The 24,593-nt window shown below is 38.4% G+C and overlaps 1 protein-coding gene across 1 annotated transcript; it reads right to left on the reverse strand.

Moving 5' to 3' along the window:
* Positions 1-348: 348 nt before the first annotated feature.
* LOC150041526 (olfactory receptor 6B3-like) lies at positions 349-1,287 on the reverse strand. The gene has a single exon (XM_090327170.1). It carries the CDS (start codon positions 1,279-1,281, stop codon positions 349-351), a length of 933 nt encoding a protein of 310 aa, XP_090183296.1. The 5' UTR covers positions 1,282-1,287.
* Between the last annotated feature and the right edge of the window lie 23,306 nt (positions 1,288-24,593).

A 24,593-nucleotide genomic window follows, 5' to 3' on the forward strand; every position in this document is an offset into this window, starting at 1 on the left:
TCTTTATTCATTTATCAGTTGACAGGCATGAAGGCTGATTCCATATCTTGGCTATTGTAAACAGTCAGCCTGGGCCTTTCTAATTTCCCCGCTTCAGATGCGTCTACATGTGGTGATAGAACCAGATGGAGACACATGAGTCTTGACAGACTTTACTTTTAGAATTAGCTTGGAGGATGTTAGGTTGTAGGACTTGGGGGAAGGGTCCCTGCTCTGCTGGTCATTTCCATGGAAAGAGGGAATAGCCATGATCTGAATTTGTAAGTTCTTACCATAGTGGCTGTCCTCCATTAAAGAAGCCCAGGTTGCTAAGATACAAGAATTCTAGGGATAGTGAGGGCCTCTAGCTTACTTGGCACATGCCCACTGACTCAGGAGTCTCTTCACTGCCTTTTTAACGTCCTTGTTTCTCAGACTGTACACAATGGGATTGATCATGGGAGTGACTATGGTGTAGAGAAGTGAAAAGATCTTGTTTAGGGCGGCAATGTGGGTTGCTGTGGGAATGGCGTACACTGTTCCGAGAGTTCCGTAGTACAAGGTGACCACGATGAGGTGGGAGGAGCAGGTGGAGAAAGCTCGTTGCTTTCCAGCTGCTGATGGAATCCTTAGAACAGCAACTACGATATGGACATAGGATGCTATAGTGAGCAGAAAAGGCACCAGGGTGACAAAGGAGGCCATGAGGAAAGTAGTCATTTCCACTGTCGCAGAATCAGAACAAGCCAGCTTCAGCACAGGGGCCAAGTCACAGAAGAAGTGGTCAATTTCATAGCCTGAACAGAATGGTAACTGGAAAGTCATGGTGACAGTGACCACAGGAGTTAGGAAGCCACCTAGCCAAGACCCACCTGCCAGCAGGACACATGTGCAGAGGTTCATGAGAGATGGATAGTGGAGGGGGCTGCAGATAGCAAGGTAACGGTCATAAGACATGGCTGCCAGCAGAAAGCACTCAACTACTGCCATGGAGCCAAAGAAGTAAAACTGGGCCACGCAGGCAGCAAAGGAAATTGCCTCAGGACCCAAGAGGAGGCTTTTTAGCATCTTAGGAGTGATGGAAGAAGTGTACCAGATCTCAAGGAAGGAGAAATTGGACAGAAAGAAGTACATGGGTGTTTGCAGACTGCGATCACTGCAAATGACTGTAAGAATGACAATGTTCCCCATCAAGGTCACCATATAGATTCCCAAAAATAGTCCAAAAAGGAAAAACTGTAACCCATGCAGACTCCCAAATCCCAGAAGAAGGAATTCTTTGATCATGGTCACATTACCCATATCTGTGAGATTCAAGCACCATATCTGAGAAAAAGAAAGAAATATGGCTAATTGGTAAACAAATGGTACTAATGAAAGGGAATGATAGCACCAGAAATGCCATCCAGTACAGAACTCAACTTTCTCTTCTTCCCTGGAATACAGATTTCTATTGTTTAACTACGTGTATTTACCTAATAGTTGCGGAGGAATCAGAAGGGTGAACAGGGTTCTTTTCCACTCATTCCTTGATATGACTAGTGATAAATCTACCTTTTGGAGTCCCTCACTGGGAGGCAAAATACTTCCTAATAAAGACATGGTACCAAAGATTTTCTGAGGGTAATGTTATCTAAACTTTGGAAACTCAGCTTTTAAGATTCAATAAAAATGCAAACCCCAAACCCCAAAGTAACATTGGAAATCAGGCAACTCCTTCTGCTACTGAACCCTCAAATTAGGATGGGTTTCACCTAACTCATCGTTGGAAGGTAGGAGGGAATTTAAATTTATTGATTTTAAAGTACCTGTAAGAAAAACAAGAGTTTCTGCCAGGCTCCAGGGATCTGTGTTTGATTGCTTCCATGGCATCAAATTCCTATGGAAATTGGGGGGAAATGTATGTAAAGTTATTCACATGAAATGTTAGAGAAAAAAATAATGTTTCATCCTTTATAAAAGAAAATGACATCTCTGACTCACAAGCAGTAGGATGTGCATTTAGAGGTGTTTTTTTGTTCTCAATAGCAGAGATGGCTTTGTGAGTCACAGGGATGCAGCTTCCCCTTCCTCACATGGCCCTGGGGTACTGAATGCCCTGTATTTGTTACTAGTGGCTAGGCCTAAGACATTGGTCTGAGCTGTAGCCTATGCTAAGGGTGTGAGACCAGAGGTGGAGACTTGATTCAGTCAGTATTCAAGGTATTGTGGCCAGGAAATAAAGCAAAGCCAACATTGCTGCTTTATCTTGGGCAAGGATAATGTCCTGCTAAAAGGTTACAGATAAATCATATGTTTAAATTGGAATCCTAGTTTAAATGCACTCAAGATTCAAATGAATCTTATTAAGAATGCTTCTGTGATATGAAAAAACTACTCCCATACTTTCCCTTTTGCACCAACTGGGAGTGATAGTGCACTGGATTTGTGTAAGAGATGATCAACGTCTAGTGAAGGGATCTAGCACTGTGAGGGCTGTGTGAAGTAGTGCTGCTTATGATCCAGTGTATAAAGAAAATCAATCAGCAGCTAAGGTTGTCCCTGGGGGTGACAGCTGCTTCCTAATTGGGGGATTAAACTGCAGTGTCCTTTTACTATTTTACCTTGTCTTCAGAGACTGCCAGACAGCATTCAGAATCAACATTAACATCATTAGATTTTTATCATTCAATCCCAAGTCTCATTAATTAGTAATGGAATAAATTCAATATTCCCCTTTGGGTGTGAAGTGTATTCCTTGGTGCTTCCAAATTCAAAGGAAGTCTAGCTTCTCTAAATCCTCTTCCATTCTCACATTTATTGGAATGAGGACAATGAGGAGATACTAACGTAGATGTAAAAGACAGCCTTCACTTCAGGAAGCTTCATTTTGTTCATTCATTCAGGTCTTTGCACACATATATGTATATTGGAATATGTAGGCACAAGAGATAAAACCACAAATAAGGATCTGGAGTGGGGCCTAGTGGTAGAGTGCTCACCTATCATACACAAAGCCCTGGGTTCTATTCCTTGGTACCACATAAACAGTAAAAGCCAGAAGTGGTGCTGAGGCTCAAGGGGTAGATCGCTACCCTTGAGAAAGCTCAAGGGAAGTGCTCAGGACTTGAATTCAAGCCCCAGGACTGGCAAACAAACAAACAAACAAACAAAACAAAACAAAACCCACAAACTAGAAAGGCATAGATTCACAGCTTTTTTTTTTGCCAGTCCTGGGCTTGAGCTCAGGGCCTGAGTACTGTCTTTGGGGTTTCTCAAGGCTAGAGCTCTACCACTTGAGCCACAGCACCGCTTCTGCCTTTTTTTCTATGCATGTGGTACCGAAGAATCGAACCTGGAACTTCGTGCATGCTAGGCAGGCATGCCATCACTAGACCAAACTCTCAGCTCCAAGAAAGGCATAGATTCAATGTTACCTTGAGTTTAAATTGTTGTGGTAGAAGCAGATATTAAACAGACGATTTTACAAATAAATATAAAAATATCAATTTGATAAATGCTATGAGGGAGAAATAGAGGGTTGGGCTGCTCTTTTTTTGTCCATTGTGGGGCTTGAACTCAAGGCCTAGGAGCTGTACCTGAGCTCTTCAGCTCAAAGCTCTTCAGCTCACAGCACCACTTCCGGTTTTCTGGTGGTTATTTGGAGATAGGTCGTATGGACATTCATGGCTGGGCTGTCTTTGAGTCGCAGTCCTCAGATCTCAGCCTCCTGAATACCTAGGATTGCAGACATGATCTACCAGTGCCCTGTGGATTGTTCTTGTTTTGGGAAAAGATCTTGCTACACTAAATCTAGATTGACCTTGTATTCACCACGTAGACAATGGTGGCCTCAGACTGGCAATTCTGCTGTTTCAGCCTCCTAGGTGCTAGACCCAAGCACCAACTATGCTTAACTTAAAGATTAATAATGGAGCTTTTGTAGTTTATGCTTTTGTTTTTCATTGCCGTAGGTCAAGCCAAAGGTTCTGTACATGCTAGGCATGTGATCTACCACGGAGATACAGCACCAGTCTCAAATGTACGGTGTTGATAAAAACAATAGTATATGGCGAGAGGTGATCTGGTTTTGAGATAGGAAAGATAACTAGGGAAAAGTCATACTTAAGATATGATACATAAGGGATAGCTATCTACAAGAGAATCACAAGGGCAATATTATAGGGAAAATGGGAAACCTAATGGAGAAGGCAGTGCATAAGCACTGTTAAGCAAGTAATGGTGACCAATCTCAAGCTGGAGTAGATTATAATGGATTGACTTTAGTACTCTGCATGTCAGAAAGAGGGAGATAACTTTTTGCATTGCTTTGTATGTATATCATAATTTAGTAAGCAGTTTATTTTAACAAATGACATGGACTGAAAATGAATTGTATTAGGAGAGAGCTTGATTACAAGATGGAATTAAGGATGAACCTCAAGTGTTTTGTCGTTGTTGTTGTTATTTGCCGCAGCAACTGAATCATCTATGACTACAGCTATTTTTAAGATGGACAGATCAAGTGGGTAATGTAGTTTGAAGGGAAATTCTCTTTTCTTTTTTGCTTCTCTTCTCTTCATTTCTCCTTTCTCTTTCTTTCTTCCCTTTCTTTCTTTCTTTCTTTCTTTTTTCTTTTCTTTTCTTTTCTTTCTTTCTTTCTCTTCCTTTTCTTTCTTCCCTCTTCCTCCCTCCCTCCCTCCCTCCCTCCCTCCCTCCCTCCCTCCCTCCCTTCCTTCCTTCCTTCCTTCCTTCCTTCCTTCCTTCCTTCCTTCCTTCCTTCCTTCCATCCTTTCCCTTTTCTTCCTTCTTTTGGTCAGATCTAGTGGGTTATCTTTTGACATGAGAGAGTTTCTATTCTCATTCTGGGTCAGCAGTAACCAGGTTACTGAGAGACAGAGCTCTTACTATGGCCTCAAAATAAGCTATTAAGTAAAAATCTTTCCTTTGCTTTAAAAAATGAGGAAAGAGGATGGATAGGTCAGTATAACCTTTATTTATCCCGGGGAAACTGCTCAAACCCACAGACAGCAACTATACACTATAAACATTTGTTAACTTATAGATATCCGGAAAGCACAATTCAAGGAGGAGTGTCAGATGTTCATTTATGTGAGTACCTGAGAAACCTTTCTTTATGACAGTCCATCTACCCAGACCTTTCAGTTACTCAGGGTCTTGATTTTTTTCAATTTTCTTCAATTTTCTATTACTTGACAAGAACAATAAAATGACCTCAGTCAAACTACTTAAAGTAATAAAAATTAAAAGGAACAAAATAAAATGACCTCAGTCCAGAAACAATTTTCAGTGATGATCCTGGGATTGGAATGCTTTCAGCTCTACTCTTTTTCTCTTTGCCATCATCATACATATATTGGGCCAATCAGAATTAATGTTCAAAATGATAATCAGAAGCTAAGAAAGATCTTCTGCCAGTAAAGAATGAGTCAAGTATATGGTTATACTTGATTTACTAAGTAGGGATAGTGGATTCAGATATCTTTATGGTATCTTTTTTTTTTGCCACTCCAGGGACTGAGCACTGTCCTTGGATTTTTCTCAAGGCTAGGACTCTACCACTTAAGCCTTAGCACCACTTCCTGCTTTTTTTTCTACGTATGTGGTATGGAGGAATTGAACTCGGGTCTTCATGCATGCTAGGCAAGCACTCTACCACTAGGCCAAACTCCCGGCCCCTTCATGGTATCTTTTAATCAAGCAGAATGGGAAATGGTTTTGTTCTTCACCTGCAATTACCTAGAAAATTGAATTAACTTTATCTCCTCCACTACTTTTGGCTGGTTTTCTCTTTATCAGTGCGTGTCTCATTATTACCTTTTTTATGTCATTATAATCACCGAAAGATGTTCATTGAAAAGAAATAATGATTGATGGACAATGTAAAATAAAGTTCCTCAAATTCATGTCCACCATCAGAAAGAGTATATCATTAAGAGTTAGTTGAACATGAGTACCAATTGAAAGTGTAGCAACAACGTAAGAGAGGAATGAAATGAAAAATCATCTCTTCTAGAGTTAGTACAGAAGTCCTTGGGAAAAAAGGGAGGAAGATACAGTCTGATAGGATGTGATGATTTGGGTGGACCACTAAGGTACCTAGTGTCCTACTTTCCTCCCAAGCCCACCTCTCTGGATTAATATGTAAATTAAAGAACAAATGCATAACATTTAAGCCTGCTGTTAAATCTCTTTTTCTTCCCAAAATGTAAATGGCTAATAACAGTGGTAATTATTTCATACAGAAATCAAGTCAATTTTGGTAGATAAAGATCATCTTGGTAGCCTAAGCCTTACTATTTAGGGCAAGCCTCGTCCCAAATACATATTAACCTGCTCCTGAATATGATATCTGAGAGATATGAGAACAGGAAAACTACCCAGAGATAGTCTTTGAGAGAGAAGTGAGAACAAATCATTGACTGGTAGTATACCAGTTGTCCTCTTAAAAAGAGGAAGTTGATTATTTTGGTCAATTCTCTCAAAAAGTATTGCTTTTCTCAAATAATTGAATTTTGTGCCATTCAGAAGTCAATTTTGAAGAATGGTTACTTTTTCTTTTAAAAACAACTTTTGGAACAGTATAGACAGTTTCCTTTTAAAAAGAATTGTACATTAATACTCAAAACCCCCTGGTGTCTAGGCAATGATTTCGTTATTTGTATTTTTGCGCCTTGAGACATAGAGAGAGGCATTGTTGAGATGCCTCGGACAAGCTTTATTAAGACATTGAAACAGACTAGGAGATAGGCATTATTGAGACCTGGTGACAGATATTTCTAATTCAACTGTATTCTTTAATGCCACATACTTTTTTTCTACTCTGTTCCATTTGTCAACCTGACAGACAATGAAACAGGCCAGGAAATATCTTGGATCAAATGATATGTGATGTGCCATACCTAACCTAAATGTGAAGAATGGCAACAATTTTCCAGGTTAGTTGTGCAAAACATAACAAGCTCATAATTTTGGCCTCAACTGTCAAGATATTGCATATAAAATTTGGGGAGATTCTAAAAAAACTTATAAATGTTTATGTATATAATTTATTGACTACTATTATGACAATTACTTATAGCAAAAATCGGAAACTGATGACATTCAGGAATCATCCAGTTAATAGAAATATTAGAAAGAAATTGACCAGTGCCATGCCAATACCCAGCTTGAATGACTTTAGTTTTCAACTACTCATATTTTTCTATTCATCTTATTCTCTGAGGCATGAAATAGCACATGCTAGACTTTCTATACTTGTTTCATTCATTTATATCTAGAGATACTGAGACATTTGGATCCATCATTGCAATTCTTATCTGCTCACATCCTCATGATGGTGAGCGTCTGAAAAGTGAGGATATTTATTTTCTTGTATCTTTCATTCTTCATCTGGTATTTGACTTGGATCATGGAGAGAAACTCACTATCCCTCTGACTTACTATTTTCTAATCTCTACCTTGTAGCATGAAATGACTCTCTGTGTCACTACTAGCATATTCTCTCTGCAGCTTCCTGTTTTCAGATGTTTATTCTTTTTAAAAAAATTTTATTGTCAGGGTAATATACAGAGAGGGGTTACAGTTATATTCATCAGATAGTAGGTGCATAACTTCTCACACATTGATACCCCTTCTCAATGGTTTTGTCCCCATTTTCCTCCCCCTCCCCCTCCAAAGCATCTTGTTTTCCCCCTTCCCTTCCCTATTTCTAATAAACAAATAAACGTATATACAATATACCAGGTAACAACGTCAGATACAGTAACCACACTTCAGATGTTTATTCTTGTGTGATACTGTCAAATTTAGAGTTGTTAGAAAGCTACTCTGCTTGCAGTAACATGAGATCTTTGATTTGTACTTGAGGATGTATCATGTCACAGAGAAGCAATATCGAAGTAAAGTGCATGAGCTTTCGTGTCAGACAGACCCAATTTTGAGTTCTGGCTTCATCATTTAGTATCTGACTCAGGGCAACGAACCTAATTTCTTAGTATTTCATTTTTCTCAGATGCCTAATAATAATAATTATAATAATAAAAATACTTCATAGTCAAAGGGTTTTGATTAATGAGACAAAAAATGTGTTGCCTCTATATCTATCCAATCTCATTCTCTTTTGCTTATGTGTGCCCGTGTATCATTACTTGTGAGTTGTTTCATATGTCATTTCCCTTACAGTATTGTAAGTCCCTCAGAAGTGCTTGAAAACTTATGGTTTTCTATTGTTCACTCCTGATTTCCTTTTCCAAACATAGGCTAAGAAGTAAATATTCAGTGTGTTCTTAGTGAACATTTACTGGTATAACATTTACCAATCCCAGCTAAAATCTTCAAGCTTCATTTCAGTCACAACTGGTAGAAATCCAGATAGAATTTTATTACCTTTCTTTCAGATTCTTTTCCCTCCTGAAGCATGACTTCTTCTCCTGGATGACTTATCTTGACAGAAAATGAGGTTCTGACTTCAAGGACATTCTCAGTCTAGCTGTTCCTCCAACTGCTCAACTTAATATCCTGATGGAAATTCTTCCCATTAGGGATTCAGGTCCTACCTGCTTGCCTAATACTTTGTGCTCATGAAAATCAATTTCCCTTAAGTCTAGTTCCCATGGGTACAGTTTTCTCCCCTCCTCTGGGAAAGTCAGATAAAAATGATAGTGTATACAAAGAACATTCACATCACCCTGCACCAGAAAATTTCTTACCAAGCCTTAAATCCTGAACTTTTTGTAGCCATGGTTCCTCTGACAGCCAAACTTCTCTGTTGTGATAAACAGGGCCAACTCTCAGCAATAGTGAAATAATAAAAGAAAATTCGTAGACACATTTCCTCTCTCTAGCACAAAGTGCTATTGTGGATCTCATTCTGAAGTTTTTTCCCACTGATTCTACATGCAAGATAACATGTCTAGGGGTTGCTTTTGTAATACAGTTTCCTTATAAATTTCTAGTTATATGCACATCAACTTTAAGAAGCTCAGAAGATTAAAAAAAACTATGAAATCCTTAGCACATAGTAGGCAATCAATGGCAGTGGCTCAACAGCTAACAAAGAGCATTCTCAAACATCTGCCCAGGCATCTACCATTCACTACTACATTTTAAGGCTTTGATTTGTGGTTGCATTTCTTGTAAGAATTTGGGATCCTTTGAGAGAGGATCCAAAGAGCTTCACTACTGTTCTATTTATGATGTGTAAGATCACTGAGAAAATTATATTGCAAACAATGTTAAAGAGGTCATACTTAATTTCCTCAAGAGTACTGAGCTTACCAAGTATAAATCAATATTTCTGATTGCAAATGACTTGTGTCTATTCATCAAAACAGATACCTCAGCTTTTCGACAACCATTTTAAAGCTATTAATTTAAGCTATTGAATATACTCGAGAGAAAAATAAGTGCATTTTAGATTCCCATCATACCATTCAGCCAGAAAATATATCCCGATGCTTGCTATATACTTAATACCTCACTATGATTGTGACTAGAATGAATATGTTTCCTTAAAATTATATTGCTTTAAACCTTTGTAAATTCACTCCACTTTCAAATGTATCTTGTCTTTTTTTTTTACTTGATTAATTTTTTTTGTTTGGATAATGTATAGAGGGGTTAGTTACATTTGTCAGGTAGTAGGAGCATTACTTCTCACATATTTATACCCCTTCTCATGTTTTTGTCCCCATTTTCCTCCCACCACCAGGCTGCCCCTCATCTTGTTTTCCCCCCTTCCCTATCTGATTTCAAATAACCAAATACATATATATATATATATATATATACAATGTATCAACTAACTAGGTGAAATACTGTAACAATATGAGATAACCAAGGGACAGCAAAAGAGATGAGAGATAACATAGTACATAAAGGACAACAATCACTCATTATATGGATTTTGTTTCCTTATCCTGGAGGTCCTTTCATTTAGCATCATACTATGTGGCCTTATGTATCTAGGTTTTAGAAGCTGAGACTCTTATCTCCAATTAATCTCTAGAAAACGGAAAGTGAGGTTTGGCTCAATGGTAGAGCGGTAGCCTTGAGCTGAAGAGTTCAGAGAGAGTGCCGAGGCTGAGTTCAAGCCCCATGACCCAGGGGAAAAAAAATAAAGAAAAGAAATCCTACTGGAAATTCTGGAAAAGTGAGAGAAATGTTATAATATAATATGGTTTATATGTGTCTGGTTTTTGCTTTTGTTCTTTTTGGATGAGGGTTGGTCTCAGGAGCTGAACTCTGTCCCAAGCCTCTTTGTGCTCAAGGCTAGTGCTCTAACGCTTGAGTTACAGACCACTTCTGGGTTTTTGGGTGATTAACTGGTTAGCTAAGTGGTTAGCTAAGATTATAGGTGTGAACTCTGTTTTTATAAATTTAAAATTTTAATAGATCACTTACAGTGACTCACCCCTTTCATTAAAGTTACATTTATTCACAATAATTTTAAATCAGGTAATATGGGAGCTTAAATTTCTCTGGGTTTCTGATAACATCGGGGAACCACTATACCCTTATAAATTCTTTATTAAAATTAATTAGAATACCACACTTCCATTTTTTTCCAGAATGATATGATTTCTTTATCTAATCCAGGAATACGGAGCAAAAGTTAGTTTCATTCTTTGTAGTAAGTACCCTCAGGGGACAAGTGGGTGCGTATTAGAGACTTTTCCATATCTTTATTTCTTGATTTATAGGGAAGAGATTCAATGAGGAATCACACAGTAGAAAATATAGACTATCAGATTCTCAGAGATTCTGACCACACAGAAGATTCAATTCATAGAAGACTGGGCAGTCGGAGAATGTTTTCTGATTTTTTCTGATGATGGAGGTGGCAACATGGATATTTGATAAGAAGTGTCTTACACTTGAGAAAAGGATTTCTCTGAAGTACACATATTGTTTTACAAAGGTGTGCTTTGAAGTCAGAAGAACTCCTCAGATCCCAACTTGGCCCCTAGTTGGATGACCTTTGGCAAACTGTTCCAGTTTAATGTACTTCAATTACATAATCTGTGAAATTGAGATACAACTTAACCTCTTTAGGTTGTTTTGTTATTTAAACACACCTACTTTAAATGTAAAGTGCATGCTAACATACTCAATAAAAATCCTCTCTTCTGTGTTCCTCCATTTCTTTGGTGAGAAAAGTGGAAAAACATGGTCAGTTTCATTCATTGCAAAGAACAGTAACTGGAATACTAGAGTGATGCTGTGATTATGATTCAGCAACTTGTGAGAATGAAGATTTCTTTTGTCATGTGACATGTAAAATTGACAATTCATAGAAGTTGTATTAACCATACTATACATTTCCTGGGACAAATGGCTGACTATAATTCACATGATTTGCTAAATGGCTGAAAGGTCAAAGTACACTAATCATACTTATGAGGATTCTCTTAGTAGACTTATTTAGGCAGTGCCAAGGAAAGAAAGTTTGATAATTGGATGACTAGAACTCAAAATTTACTTATATAATAAAAGTAAAGTTTGGGCTAGGCAGTTGTCAAGAACTAAAGAATGTTATTGATACAGAGTCATGATTGGTATCTGGGTAGGCTAGTTAGTGTCGTCATTTAAAGTAGTCTAATTTCCTGGCCAGGAGTTTGGCATGAAGGTAGAGTGCTTGCCTAGCATGCACAAAGACCTGGGTTCGATTCCTCAGTACCACATACATAGAAAAAGTCAGAAATTGTGCTGCGGCTCAAGTGGCAGAGTTCTAGCTTTGAGGAAAAAGCCTAAGGACAATGCTCAGGCCCTAAGTTCAAGCCCCAGGAATGGTAAAAAAATAAGGTAGTCTAATTTCCTGCTTGTTATTTTTTTAAATCACAGGTTATAGATATAGTCTTGGACTATAAGTTTAATGAACTCCACTTGTAGAAATCTGGAGTTGACAGGAGGGTGGTTTTCATCAAAGATTAAGTGGTAAGGACAAAGAAAGAAGATCTGTGGCTTTCATAGGAACCTTTCCCCTCAAGGGCCATCATCAGGATTAAATGATGTCCATAGTATGTACTGGATTGTACAGTGGGGCGAAGCACAGAAAGAAAAGAAAATATATGAGAATAGGAAATGAGGAGAAAAGGAAAATTCAGGGGATGGTAAGGTCACCACTAGCATTTATTTTTTTCCGTAGTCACAGTTGATCAATCTCAGAATCGTCTGTATTTTCTCATTGTACCATTTCAGCTTATCTTCTAGTCAGGTAAGTGGTAATTGCTAAGCTTCTGTCTGTACTATAAAAAAAAGGTACTGTAGGATTATCAGTGCATTCTAGTTATTAAAAAAGGAGGAAAATCATCCAGCCAATGTTTTTTTAGGGTCTGGCTTACTTTGTTTAGTATAATTTTTTCAAGTCTTCCATTTTCTTATGAATGGGACAATGCCATTCTTTCTGATGGAACCATAGAATCCCATTTTGTATAAATACCACATTTTCTTGATCCATTCATCCACTGTTGGGCATCTGGCTCAATTCCATATCTTGGCAATAAACAGTGCTGTAATGAACATGGTTGTACTCATGGCTTTAGTGTAGTCTAGTTGTGGTCAACTGGACTGTAAATGGGAGCAACTTTACATTCCCACCAACAGTGTAGTAATGTTTTCTTTTGATAGAAAATGAAAAATAATTACATATACACATGACTAAATAACAGTTGTCTAAAAATTCACACAGTGAGACCCCAGGACAATATTCTTAGTAGAGGATTCCAAGGGCACAATAGCTATTGCCTAAGATCATATAAAACAATACACATTGAAATGAACTCCAAGAAATGGAAATAAGAAATTTTTGCATGCTATTTTTAATTTTTATTTTTTTCATACATTTTTATTGTTTTTAATAGAAGGGTTACATTATATTCACCACATAGAAGGTGCATTAATTTACAAACATTGATACCCTTTCTCATGTCTTGATCCCCATTTCCCTCCCCCACCCTGCCCCTCATCTTGTTTTCCCTCTTTCCCTATCCGATTTCAAATAACCAAATAAACATATACAATATATCAGATAACAAGGTGAAATACTATAACAATATGAGATAACCAAAGGACAGAAAAAGAGATGAGGGATAACATAGTATATTAAAGACAACAATCACTCATTATATGGCTTTTGTTTCTATATGCTGGAGGTCCTTTCATTTAGGGTCATTCAATATGGCCTTAAGTATCTAGGTTTTGATCTATTGTAAATCTCTGCTAGGAGAGCCCAAGGTTTCTTCTGATTAGGACAAATGAGGGAAACCATTGAGTCTATGTTCCATTGAGTCTGGCTTACTTCACTTAATATGATTTTTTCTAAGTCTTTCCATTTCCTAATAAATGGGGTGATGTCATTCTTTCTGACAGCAGCATAGAATTCCATTGTGTATAAATACCACATCTTGTTGATCCACTCATCAACTGAGGGGACTTCAGGGTTGGTTCCATATCTTTGCTATGGTAAATAGAGCTGCTATGAACATCATTGTGCTAGTGGATTTAGTATGTCCTTGTTTCTGGATGGTTGGGTAAAGGCCAAGTAGTGGAATTGCTGGGTCATAGGGGAGCTCTATGTTCAGTCTTTTGAGGAATTGCCATGCTGCTTTCCATAGTGGTTGAACGATTTTGCACTCCCACCAACAGTGTAGTATTGATCCCTCTTGGCCACATCCCCTCCAGCATCTGTTATAAGTTTTCTTGATCCTGGCTATTCTAACTGGAGTGAGGTGGAATCTTACAGTTGTTTTGATTTGCATTTGTATTATAGCCAGAGATGTCGAGCATTTCTTCATATGTCTATAGGCCATTCTTATTTCTTCTTCAGAGAAGACTCTCTTTAAGTCTTTGGCCCATCTTTTAATGGGATGGTTGTTTCTTTGGAGATTAGTTTGGGAGTGATTCAATTTTTGGAGCTGTTGATATATTTTAGATATGAGGCCTTTGACCATCGTATGGTTAGTGAAGGTTTTCTCCCACTCTGTAGGCTTTCTAGTTAATTTACTAGCTATGTCCTTTACCATACAGAAGCTCTTCAGTTTAATGCAGTCCCACTTATGCAGACTTTCTCTTATTTGTTGTGTTTTTTGGTCCTTATTAAGAAAGTTTCGACTTGTGCCAAGGAGACCTAGTGTATCTCCTATTCCTTCTTGTAAATTTTCAGTGTGTCTGCTTTTACCTCGAGGCAAGGTCTTTGATCCATTTGGAGTTAATTCTAGTGCAGGGTGACAAAGACGGATCCAACTTTAGTTTTCTGCAGGTGCTTAACCAGGTTTGCCAGCACCACTTGTTGAAGAGTCTGTCTTTCTTTCCTTCTATTTTTTTGGCTAATTTATCAAAGATTAGGTGGCAATAGGTCTGTGGGTTAATATCTGGGTCGTCAGTTCTATTCCATTTTTCTTCAAGCCTGTTCTTGTGTCAGTACCAAGCTGTTTTGGTCACTATAGCTCTGAAATAGAGTCTGAAGTTTGGTATTGAAATTCCTCCTGTACTGTTCTTTCTGAAATAAAAATTTTTAATTATACATTTTGCAGTTTCTTTCCTTTTTCCTTTTTCCTTTGGTTTATTCTCTTCTGTCATTGTTTTTGATTTCTGTACCCTCTGTTTTGCATATAAGTTTATCTGATTTGAGGAGGGAAAAGTGAAGCGCAGAAATGGTGGGACACAGGGTGAACTAATTCTACAGTGAAATCAACTAGCCACTACATTGGAAATGAACTATAAAACTTTCAGGAGGGAATTCAGGAGAGGAAAACCTGAGAGAGAATGAAAGAGGTTGTGACACTCTTCAAAAGGAAATATACTCATCCTCTGATTCATGTAACTATAATCTGTATATCACCTTTACAATAAAAATTTAACCAAGAATGATATTGTAGGTGATATAGATAGGATTAAAACATGGTTGCAGTGTAAAAGAGCAGGGAGTCTAGTATGGGAATTAGTCATGCTCTGTGGAGGTGGGATGAACAATGCCAACAGGAGGCTTTCAATAAAGTGCTAGAATTAGCAGCAGAAGATTCCTGGGGGAAGGGAGTATTTTAGGGGCTCCTTGAAAGGTTCTTTGAAGGTAGTTTTGAGTGGGAAAAGACTTTAAAGAAGGTGAATGGATTGAGAAAGTCAGAAGTGCAGAGTAAATATGAATAAATGAAGGCAAATCTTTTTGTTTTTATCTTTAAGTCATTATAAGGAGTTGCCATTCAAAAACAGGAGTATATGAATGCAATGAATCTTCGTTGATGTCACCCCGTTCATCTGCTCCCCATCCCTCCCAATCTCACCTCTTCTCGCAATTTTGTAATTTTGGAGAATATGAATTGAATTTTGTAACTACATTTCCCTCCTTCTCTTTTCATTTGTCTACTCCCCTCACCTCGATCCCATACTCAATTTTGACTACCTGATTCCTAATGGCCTATAGAATGGGAGATGTTTGCCTCATATGAGGAATATAGAGAGAGCTTAAGAAAGTAAACCCTCCAAGTATCAACAACCTGATATATAACTGTTCCACAAAATGCTAGTGAAATAAAAATGGCCAACAGACATATGAAGAAATGCTCCACACCTCTGGCCATAAAGGAAGTATAAATTAAAACAACACTGAGATTCCATGTCACCCCAGTTAGAATATTCATCATCAAAAATATAAACAATAACAGATAGGGGAAGAAGAATGTTAGTACATTGTTGATTTCAGGAGGTCTTTAAACTAGTACAATCACTCCGGAAAGCAATACGGATGTTACTTAAAAAAACTAAACGTAGAGCTCCAGTATGACCCAGGAATCCCACTCTTGGGCATTTATCCAAAAGATTACGAAAAAGCATCTAGTAAAGGCACCACTACAACCATGTTAATTGAAGCACTATTCATAACAGCTGAAGTATGGAATCAGCCAAGATTCCCTAAATATGTTGTGTGTGTATATATATATATATATATATGACATATTTTTCTCATTCATTAGAAAGACTGATTTAGTATCATTTGCAAAGAAATGGAAGGACCTGGAAAAAATTACGTTAAGTGAAATCAACCCAGAGAGACAAAGGGCATATGTTTTCTTTCATATATAGGAACTAGAATTAATCTATATGCATACAAATATACATTTGAGTGGGATCTAAGTGTACTCAAATGTATTAACCAAAATATGGTAGATTCAGAAATAGACTCAAATAATGTCATTCCTTAGCAAGCAAATTCACAGTCCAACAAACCCTTCTTCTGTTTTCTATGCGCCAGATGGCTTGTGAAACATTGGATTCTTATTACAGTCTGAAGCAGGATTCTACTTTTATATCTATTTTATACATAGGGAAACTGAGGCCATAAAGCTTGTCTAAATTGCCCAATGCTACATGACAGGGACGTAGCAAAGTCTAGTTTCTAACGTGAGCATGAATCTAGAGTGCATGCATACAATTAAACAGCCAATACATCATTTGCAAGTCAGGTTGTAAACTGAGGCACAAGTAAAGGTGGACTGGGGGAGGGAATCATAAAGGTAGCAGCAACCAAGCTGTGAAGCCTCTTTTCTGGTAGTCCAAAGGAATAAAAACGGAGTCTAGTAAATAATGGGAAACCATGGAAAGTTTTAAGTAGTGGACTGTCAGTCCAAGTGGTACTTTAGGAAGATTAATCTGTCAGCAGTGCAGAGGATGGATGGGAGAGGGGAGTAACTGGAGGCAATTAAGAGGCTCTTACAATCGTCTGGATGTAGGTAGTATATTAAGCACTTGAAGTAAGCAAGTGAAAGTATAGACACTGTGAAAGGAAAATGAAAATAAAAAGAAGCCCTTACTAACTAGTGGTGGAGGTGGAGATGATGAGGGACTGAGAGATACAGGAATTAAATAAGGGTCACAAGAGCAATAATGATGCCAGTCATAACGATGAAGGTCTGCTACCCTAGGCAGAAATTGAGTCTCAAGATTGAAGCTGAGAAAAATCTCCAGCAAACAAACCTTGCAACTGGAGAAATGAATGAGATAAACTTGAAGAGAAGGAATGATTGGGAATAGGATGAGAAATATATCTCTATTGAATTAGTGCAGTGAGGGGGTTATACAGATAGTATAGGAATAGGGAAGCAATAGTGGAGGAAAAAAGAGGAATAAATAAAATTGTGCAAAAAAGCATTATATAAAGTTGAATGATCAACATTATAGGGGTCAGGGTTGAGACAGAAAAGCAAATGAGAAAATAATTGAATTTGTTAATTAGAAGCTTTTTAATGAGTACTTCCAAGAGAAAGGAAATTTTAAGGGGATGGAGATGTGAGGTTCAGAGAGTAGGGATGACAAATGGGAGAAAGTAAAATGTAGTTCATGCCTAGGGTAAGTCTTACGATAAAATTTTAATGAAGAGGGGCCGGGAATTTGGCCTAGTGATAGAGTGCTTGCCTAGCATGCATGAAGACCCGGGTTCAATTCCTCGGCACCACATACATAGAAAAAAAAAAAGCTGGAAGTGGTGCTGAGGCTTAAGTTGTAGAGCTCTAGCGTTGAGAAAGTCCAAGGACAGTGCTCAGGCCCTGAGCTCAAGCCCAGGACTGGCAAAAAAAAAATTATGAAGAGACCATAGTGACTGGAACAAGATCTAGATGAGAAGGAGAAAGGTTAGGACCAAGATTTAGGTACAATGTTTATACTGGCTAATTAATAGGTTGTATCTTCCCTGGAAAATGAGAAGAGAAAAAGAGGTCAACTGAAGATATAGCAATATTTGTAAATGGATAGAAACTATTAAACTAGAAACAGTCTGAATTAGAAAAGAAGTCTTGTTTTGTGGTCTTCATGTTATCATTTGAATTTCTGCAGAAGAGACAACATGTAGACAAGGGGTGGAAAACTTTAGAAGTGTATGTTCCCAGCAACTGGCATAGTCTCTGGCACATAGAACATACTAAACAAATATTTTTGGAATAAATAAGTGAAGAAGTAGACAAGACTATAAGCCACTGTGAGCCATGGACTGTGATGTCACTGAAAGGCAAGGAAAGGACTGTAAAACATTATCTTCCTCAATGATGAGAAAACGTGAATCCGGAGTTGGAAAAGAATGTGGAACAGCTGAACCATGAAGACACTACTAGAGGGATAAGAAACTGGTAGGACTTGCTCAAAATGTAGCAAGTTGTATGTACTAAAGCAAAACATTTGCATGTTCCATGCCCTAGTAATTCTACCCCTATGGGTATACTCAAGATAAAATGCATGTTACATCATCAAGAGATATAAAGAAGAATTTGCATAGGTGGATTTTAGAAGAATGCAAGCCCTTGTAAAGGTTATACAGCTTGCCTCTGGGCTCGGATCAGAATTCAGTACATCTTTGCTACAAAATTTTTTCATTTGCTTGTAAATCATGTTGTATCCAAAGGCTACTGGATACTGTTTATATGTCAAGCACTTTATATCTGTTTTTTTTCTAATCCTTGTAGGCTTGTAAAATATGTCATCACTTTTATTTTACCGATTAATAAGTTTAGAGCCAGAAATTATTTGTCAAAGGTTACTTGCCTAAAATGGTGGATATACTTCTTTTCATTTGAGAGCTGAGATGTAAATCGAGATTTATGTGGCTCCCAAATCTTTCTCTTACATTAAGGAGTGGAAGCTTCTCTCAAGTCTTGACAAGTTTCAAGTAGGGGGTGGTGTTGGATGATGTATTTGGAAATTCAAGAAGGGATCAGTGATAAAATGCTAATTTATCTAGTCTTTACTTTTCGAAAGCCAAAGACCAAATTCATCTCCAAGTAATTTCCTCCCTCCCCATTTTTCATCCATGAACCATTTACTTTATTATAAATGTTTGGAAGCCAATCATATCGCTAGGAATATTAGTTGAATACTACTTTCCTTTCTCAAACTTGTAATCCACTGTGGGCATACATACGACATATACTATATGCGTGCATACATATGTATGTACACATGTACATTCAGAGATATTCTTAGCAATCTCAATTCATTGGAAGAGACCTGTCAGCCTGACTTGGGGTGAAGTTAAGCTAAATATTGAACCGATGATTCCTGAGCAAGGTCCCATTACTTGCATCCTGTCCCTTAAAAGCGACATGAAAGGTGGGGATTGGAGGCTTCGAATCCTGTATAGATGAAGCCCACTGTTGCCCTCCACCTCCATATCAACCTTCTCTTTCCCACCCTTACCACACTGCAGCCCCCTCCAGCGTGCTGGGAATTGTTGACTACTGGGAAATAATGCCCAAGGTAATAAGTAGAGAATGGAGCAAAGGAGAAAGTACCTTTAGGAAGTCCTCCTGTCAGCCCACCCCAGGCAGGAGGAAAGATTTCCCCATCAATTAATCTTAGGGAAGTGTAATATTTGGAATAGCTGCTAAGCAGAGAGGCCACAAATTACCCTTGATAACCATTCCATTTCTTCCTTGGCACTGAATATTGCCGTCTAATATGCTGGAAACTCTCCCGTGTCACTTTCTGAGAGGTTCTGGGTCCAATGCTTACTTTGAGGAACATATTTAATCACACCTGGCAGGTCTGACTTAAAGCTAGGTGAAGAGATTAGAGAGTGGGAATTGGGGAAGCAGAGATTCTGAAAATGATGGAACAACTATTTCAAATGGGAGTGTGGGGTATGCCTGGTCCCAGACTAAATTTCCATGAAGTGTCAGCAGCCTCATCACAAGCTCAGTGAGGTTCTGATTTATGAACACCAGATGCAGAGTTCTGAACTTATCTTATTTTTTTGTAGAGTTAGCAGCTGGCTCCTCATATTTTGTTCCTCTTCCAGGACATCATCTATTGTGGTGCTCAATGCTTCTCCTTATATAAAAACTCATGACAAATTCTTCTCCAAGATCAGGGCCAGGAAAAAGCTTATCTTTGTGAATGTGTTTATTCTCCTCTGCCAGACAATGAGAGCAATGAAAAGGCGCCTCCTTCCACATCCCAGCCAGAGGTTGACATACTCTGCAGCTGTATGACTTTGAATCTGCTTAGAGGAATATTAGAAGTGACGGAAAGCCAAGTTGGACTTTTCAGAAGTTACTGGAAATTGGGGAAGTAGGACAAGCTACAACATCTGAAGGGAAGGACCAGATCTGTATACTAAGACTAAATGGGAAATCTTGAGAATTCCCAGGCTATGACAATAGCACTGACAAATTACCAACTTAACTGTGTTGAGGTGACTTTCTAGTAGAAAATATTACTTAGGCCTGGCTGCCAATGGTAGAAAGCCAGAATTATTTAAGGAACAAATTTCAAGACAGTTCTTCCTCTTGTATATTACTGATTAGAAGACCAAAACACTCTAGAAACTGGTGACAATTGGGCAGATAAAAGACATAATTGTCCAGTGGACTTTCCTGAAGGACCTACTGATCTGATAGTTCCGTGGACGTATGCTACAGGATCTAGGAAATATTTTATTTTCTAAAGTCTGCAAATTCCTTGATCTGTTTAATTGCATTTTACTGCAACCCTTTTTAATTAACCATGAAGAAAATAGGTCACATCTGTCAGAAATTAGTTTGAAAACCTGCACGAATGGTATTATCACCACACAAGTGTAAACATCATATTTTGATTTTCACCTTGGTTGCTAGGAAACTCAGTGCTACATCATAGGCTTGACTGTTTTAATATTGTAGAAATAAAATAGGATGAGGAAGTGCTCAGTATATTTGTTTCCATTTTCATTTACATTTATTTTTGCCAGTGATGGGGCTTGAACTCGGGACCTTGAGCTCTCATTTTTTTTTATTCTCTCAAGGCTGGTGCTCCAGCACTTAAGCCATACCTCCACTTCTAGATTTGATGGTTAAAATGGAAAGGAAATAAGAATATCATGGATTTTCTAACAAGACTGGATTTAAACCTAGATCCTCAGATCTCAGACTCTTGGATATCTAGGATTACACATACAAGCCACCAGAGCCCAGCTGCTTTTATTTGTTAACAAATTTTACTCAAGTTGTATGCATTGGAAACCACATTCCAACCTCTATTTGAAAATAGGCAGTGACTGCATAAGTATATAGATAGATATGTGATGCTTTCCTTGTATGTTTATCAAATTCCTCCTACACTCTTCATTGTGTCTAATCCCTTAAGACTATTGATCTTGACTCAAGCTAGGTTCACCTTTGTCCTTCAGATTTGTAGCTATTGGCCATGGGGGGATCAGGGCCTATGTATATCCTGCTGGAAGTCACTGGAGTGTTTGCTACAAAGGAGTGAAAGTATGTCATTGTGTTTAGAGGCTTTTATTACCCCTAGAATTGCAATAACACTTTCCTCAGATTTCTTGCCTTGGGAACACCTAATGGCAAGATGCTTTTGGTACTTCAGTAACTAAAGCTCCTTTAATGGGTTCCATGATGGACCTGCCTTGTTTTATTCTATAGTGAAAAATGTTATGAGGAAAGTTGAAATATATATTTTGTTGGTAACGATGCTTTAAGCTATTAAGGCCATTTGTTATTTTCTGAAAGCAAGAGAAGATAATGCTCACTAATAAAATTCACTGCACTGTGGGCAGCTCTAAGTTTCTTTCTTACAAAGTACTCTCCTGAAATCTATGCCTCCCCCTTTCATTTTCCTTATGTTCTTCTAAGTTGGGGAGGGACACTTGTCTTGCAAGGCTGAGGAATTGCATTCTCAAGCACTAATGTGTCGCAAATAAGAGTTGGATTCAGGTACACTGCAACCCTTCTTTAGAATCCCTTATTCTGTCCCTTGTTTCTTGTTTGCCTCTCCTGCCTTGAGAATTCAGCCTTCTTGGACCAGGAATTCTGGCACTTTCCAGAAGACCCTGCCTTTCACTCTGTTCCGATTCCTTGTCCATGATTCAGGCACTGAAGTTCCCTTAACCTAATTTCTCCCCGAATTGAAAATGCAAATGTGTCTACTTTATTGTCTGTATTAAGCTTCTACAAGAGGTTTTGTGCTAGCCACAATGCTCTGTAAAAGGAAGCACAAGAAGGTGGGGGTGAGGGGAGCAGAATGGTCTCAGAAGTGCCGCTGCCACCAGTCAGAAGCGAGAGTGTTTTGCACTATGCCGCCTGTGATTGGCACAGGGAAGGCAGAAGGGCTGGCTGTGGAAACAAACACAAAGAAATACTTGGGGTTTCCATCATGGAGTGGCTTGACAGTCGTCTTAGGGTCAGGAAGCTGGGCTATGGAGCATAGCTCTTATCGCTAGGCCCTTCAGCTTTACTTTCATAAGGTCTGTATTCCCAGTATTGGTGCAAGAACAAAGGAGGAGGTGGCAAGCAAGAAAGGCTGTGGGTTTCTCATCTCTTAGACCAAATCCAAAACATCAAGGAAAAAATATTTCTTCACATACAACACCATGTGATTTGATGTACATGGTCTTAAAACCACTTCCATGGACTCTCTGGTAACATTATGTCCTAATAACTTACTTATGACATTTTTCCTACCTTTCATTTAAAAAAATCCCACTGAAAATTTCACAGCACAGAATTTTCTACTTTTACATCTAATGGAATAATCACACTTTAGAGGGCTAAAATTTCATAATCACCATCTGACTAGATGCAAGAGCATTAAAAACAGATTTTCATAGGGACAGGCATGGAATGGTGGTAGTATGCAATCTGTGGATCAACAACTGGCTTCTTTTAACAAAACAGAAAAGCTATTTCAAGCTGAAATTCTCAGAAACACTATAGGAAATTAGTATTACTGATTGATGTGATCTCATCTAGTAGAAATGGAAGTTGAAGCTTTATCCCTCCAGAACAGGTGATTAGAGACAAATGAGGGGCAGGTTCCCATGGCAACCATTTGGCTATCTCAGCCCCAAAAAAGGCCTCTGAGGGAGAAGCTCTGAGAAAAAAATATGAGCTTCTAAAAAGATCACATGGCAGACCTTGTCTTCTAGGGACATGATGGAGTGCTAAAGGGTATGTGGGTGCATGACTGGAATTTTTCTGTCTTCTGCGACATTATCCCAGAAGCCAAGGATCATTTCTCCATTTGGTTATTCCATTGTCTCCAACTTTCAGTGAAGGCAGATGGTACTGAAAGAAAGCAGGGAATCACTGGACATATCAGCTAGCTGGCTCAGGTTCATGGTGGGTGTAGAAACGAGATGGATCCAGTATTCTCAGACCTTTTCTTTCTTCTATCTGCTAGAAGAGAATGAAAACTTCCATGGGTTATGGTGGCATAGGAGAAAGCTTTCTATGTATTCCCCTTTAGGTGATTGAGGTCCTAGTGGCAGCTAATCAGGATACAAGGTGAAAATATGGCACACTGTAATTACTCAGTGGATTTTGTCAGCTTCCTCTGATTATTCTTGAGCTATGATCTCTGATTGGCTCTCTTCTCTCCAATCTCTCTCCTCTCACAAGTGAATTATTATAAGGCCTCCAGGTGTTTTCTTTTTCCAGCTACTTTTACTTTCCCATGTTCCCAGTGGCTTTTGTCATCAGAGATGTTAGGTATAATAAAATTGTCTCTTTTTTTCTGTCCCTGGAATCTCACAGGCTCCAAGGCATCCTTACTATAGGCCAACAGTACCAATGAAGGACAAGAAGAGTTAGGTTACAATGTTTTCTAAATTTTTATTGTCTGCTTTCACTTAATGTGGACCCATTAAATCTGCTAAATAGCCCACTTGAGTAAACGTTCAATCTCATTGTGAAAGTGATGAGACTCACAAGACTCAAGTGACTTCCCCCAGGAGATTAAAATAAGTGGCACATTCAGGATTTGGATCTCACTCTCCTGACTTTTCTTTTTGCCAGTACTGAGCTTGAGCTCAGGATCTGAGCACTGTCCTTGGACTTTCTCAAGGCTAGAACTCTACCACTTGAGCCTCAGCACCACTTCTGGTTTTTTCTATATATATGGTACTAAGGAATCGTACCTGGGTCTTCGTGCATGCTAGGCAAGCACTTTAACCACTAGGCCAAACTCCCAGCCCTCTCCTGACTCTTAATCTGATGTTTCTTTCACTTCATTAGGAGACAGTGGTAGCCTGAAGACTTTAAGTTTCCAAGAGCAGAGATTATTGTTGGCTACCGAAGGCTGCTGAGGAGTGAGAGGGAATTTTTGAAGAATTCATTGCATTTCGCACTTAGAATTTCCCAGATTTTTGTCACATTTATATTTTGATCTCTAATCTGTTTTTATTAAAGGTAATAGCAAGGAATTAGAGAATATACCATTCCACATAGGCCATGGAGAACCCAAAGTAGTCTCTCTTCTTTGGCTTCCAAATTTCCATTCATTCCTTCATTCCATCCATTTGTTAAATCATCCATTCATTCTTTCTTTTATTCAACCTCACTGGTGCTTCTCTTAGGTGCCAAGTCCTGTGCAAAAAGTTGAAGATCCATTGATAACAAAGCTATAGCCTCTACTTTATTATGGCTCATAGTCTTTCATAAGATTCGGAGACTTCAGAATGACAATGGAATATGGTAAGCACAGTGCTAGAAGAATTGACTAGTTGGTTTGCACTTTGGAAACTATGGCAAGAGTAGACAATGAGGCCAGTTGTGAGAGTTCATCTTTGTATGAATCAACATTTCCTACCTTTGATTTGTACCTCTCTTTAACCCCATTGTATTCTTCCTTCAGTTTCCTGA

The sequence above is a fragment of the Megascapheus bottae genome, chromosome X, assembly GCF_031878675.1.
Source record: "Megascapheus bottae isolate mThoBot1 chromosome X, mThoBot2.hap1, whole genome shotgun sequence".
Lineage (NCBI taxonomy): Eukaryota > Metazoa > Chordata > Mammalia > Rodentia > Geomyidae > Megascapheus > Megascapheus bottae.

Excerpts from the sequence above, each read along its gene's own strand:
- LOC150041526 (XM_090327170.1), bottom strand. The coding sequence starts at position 1,281 with ATGGGTAATGTGACCATGATCAAAGAATTCCTTCTTCTGGGATTTGGG.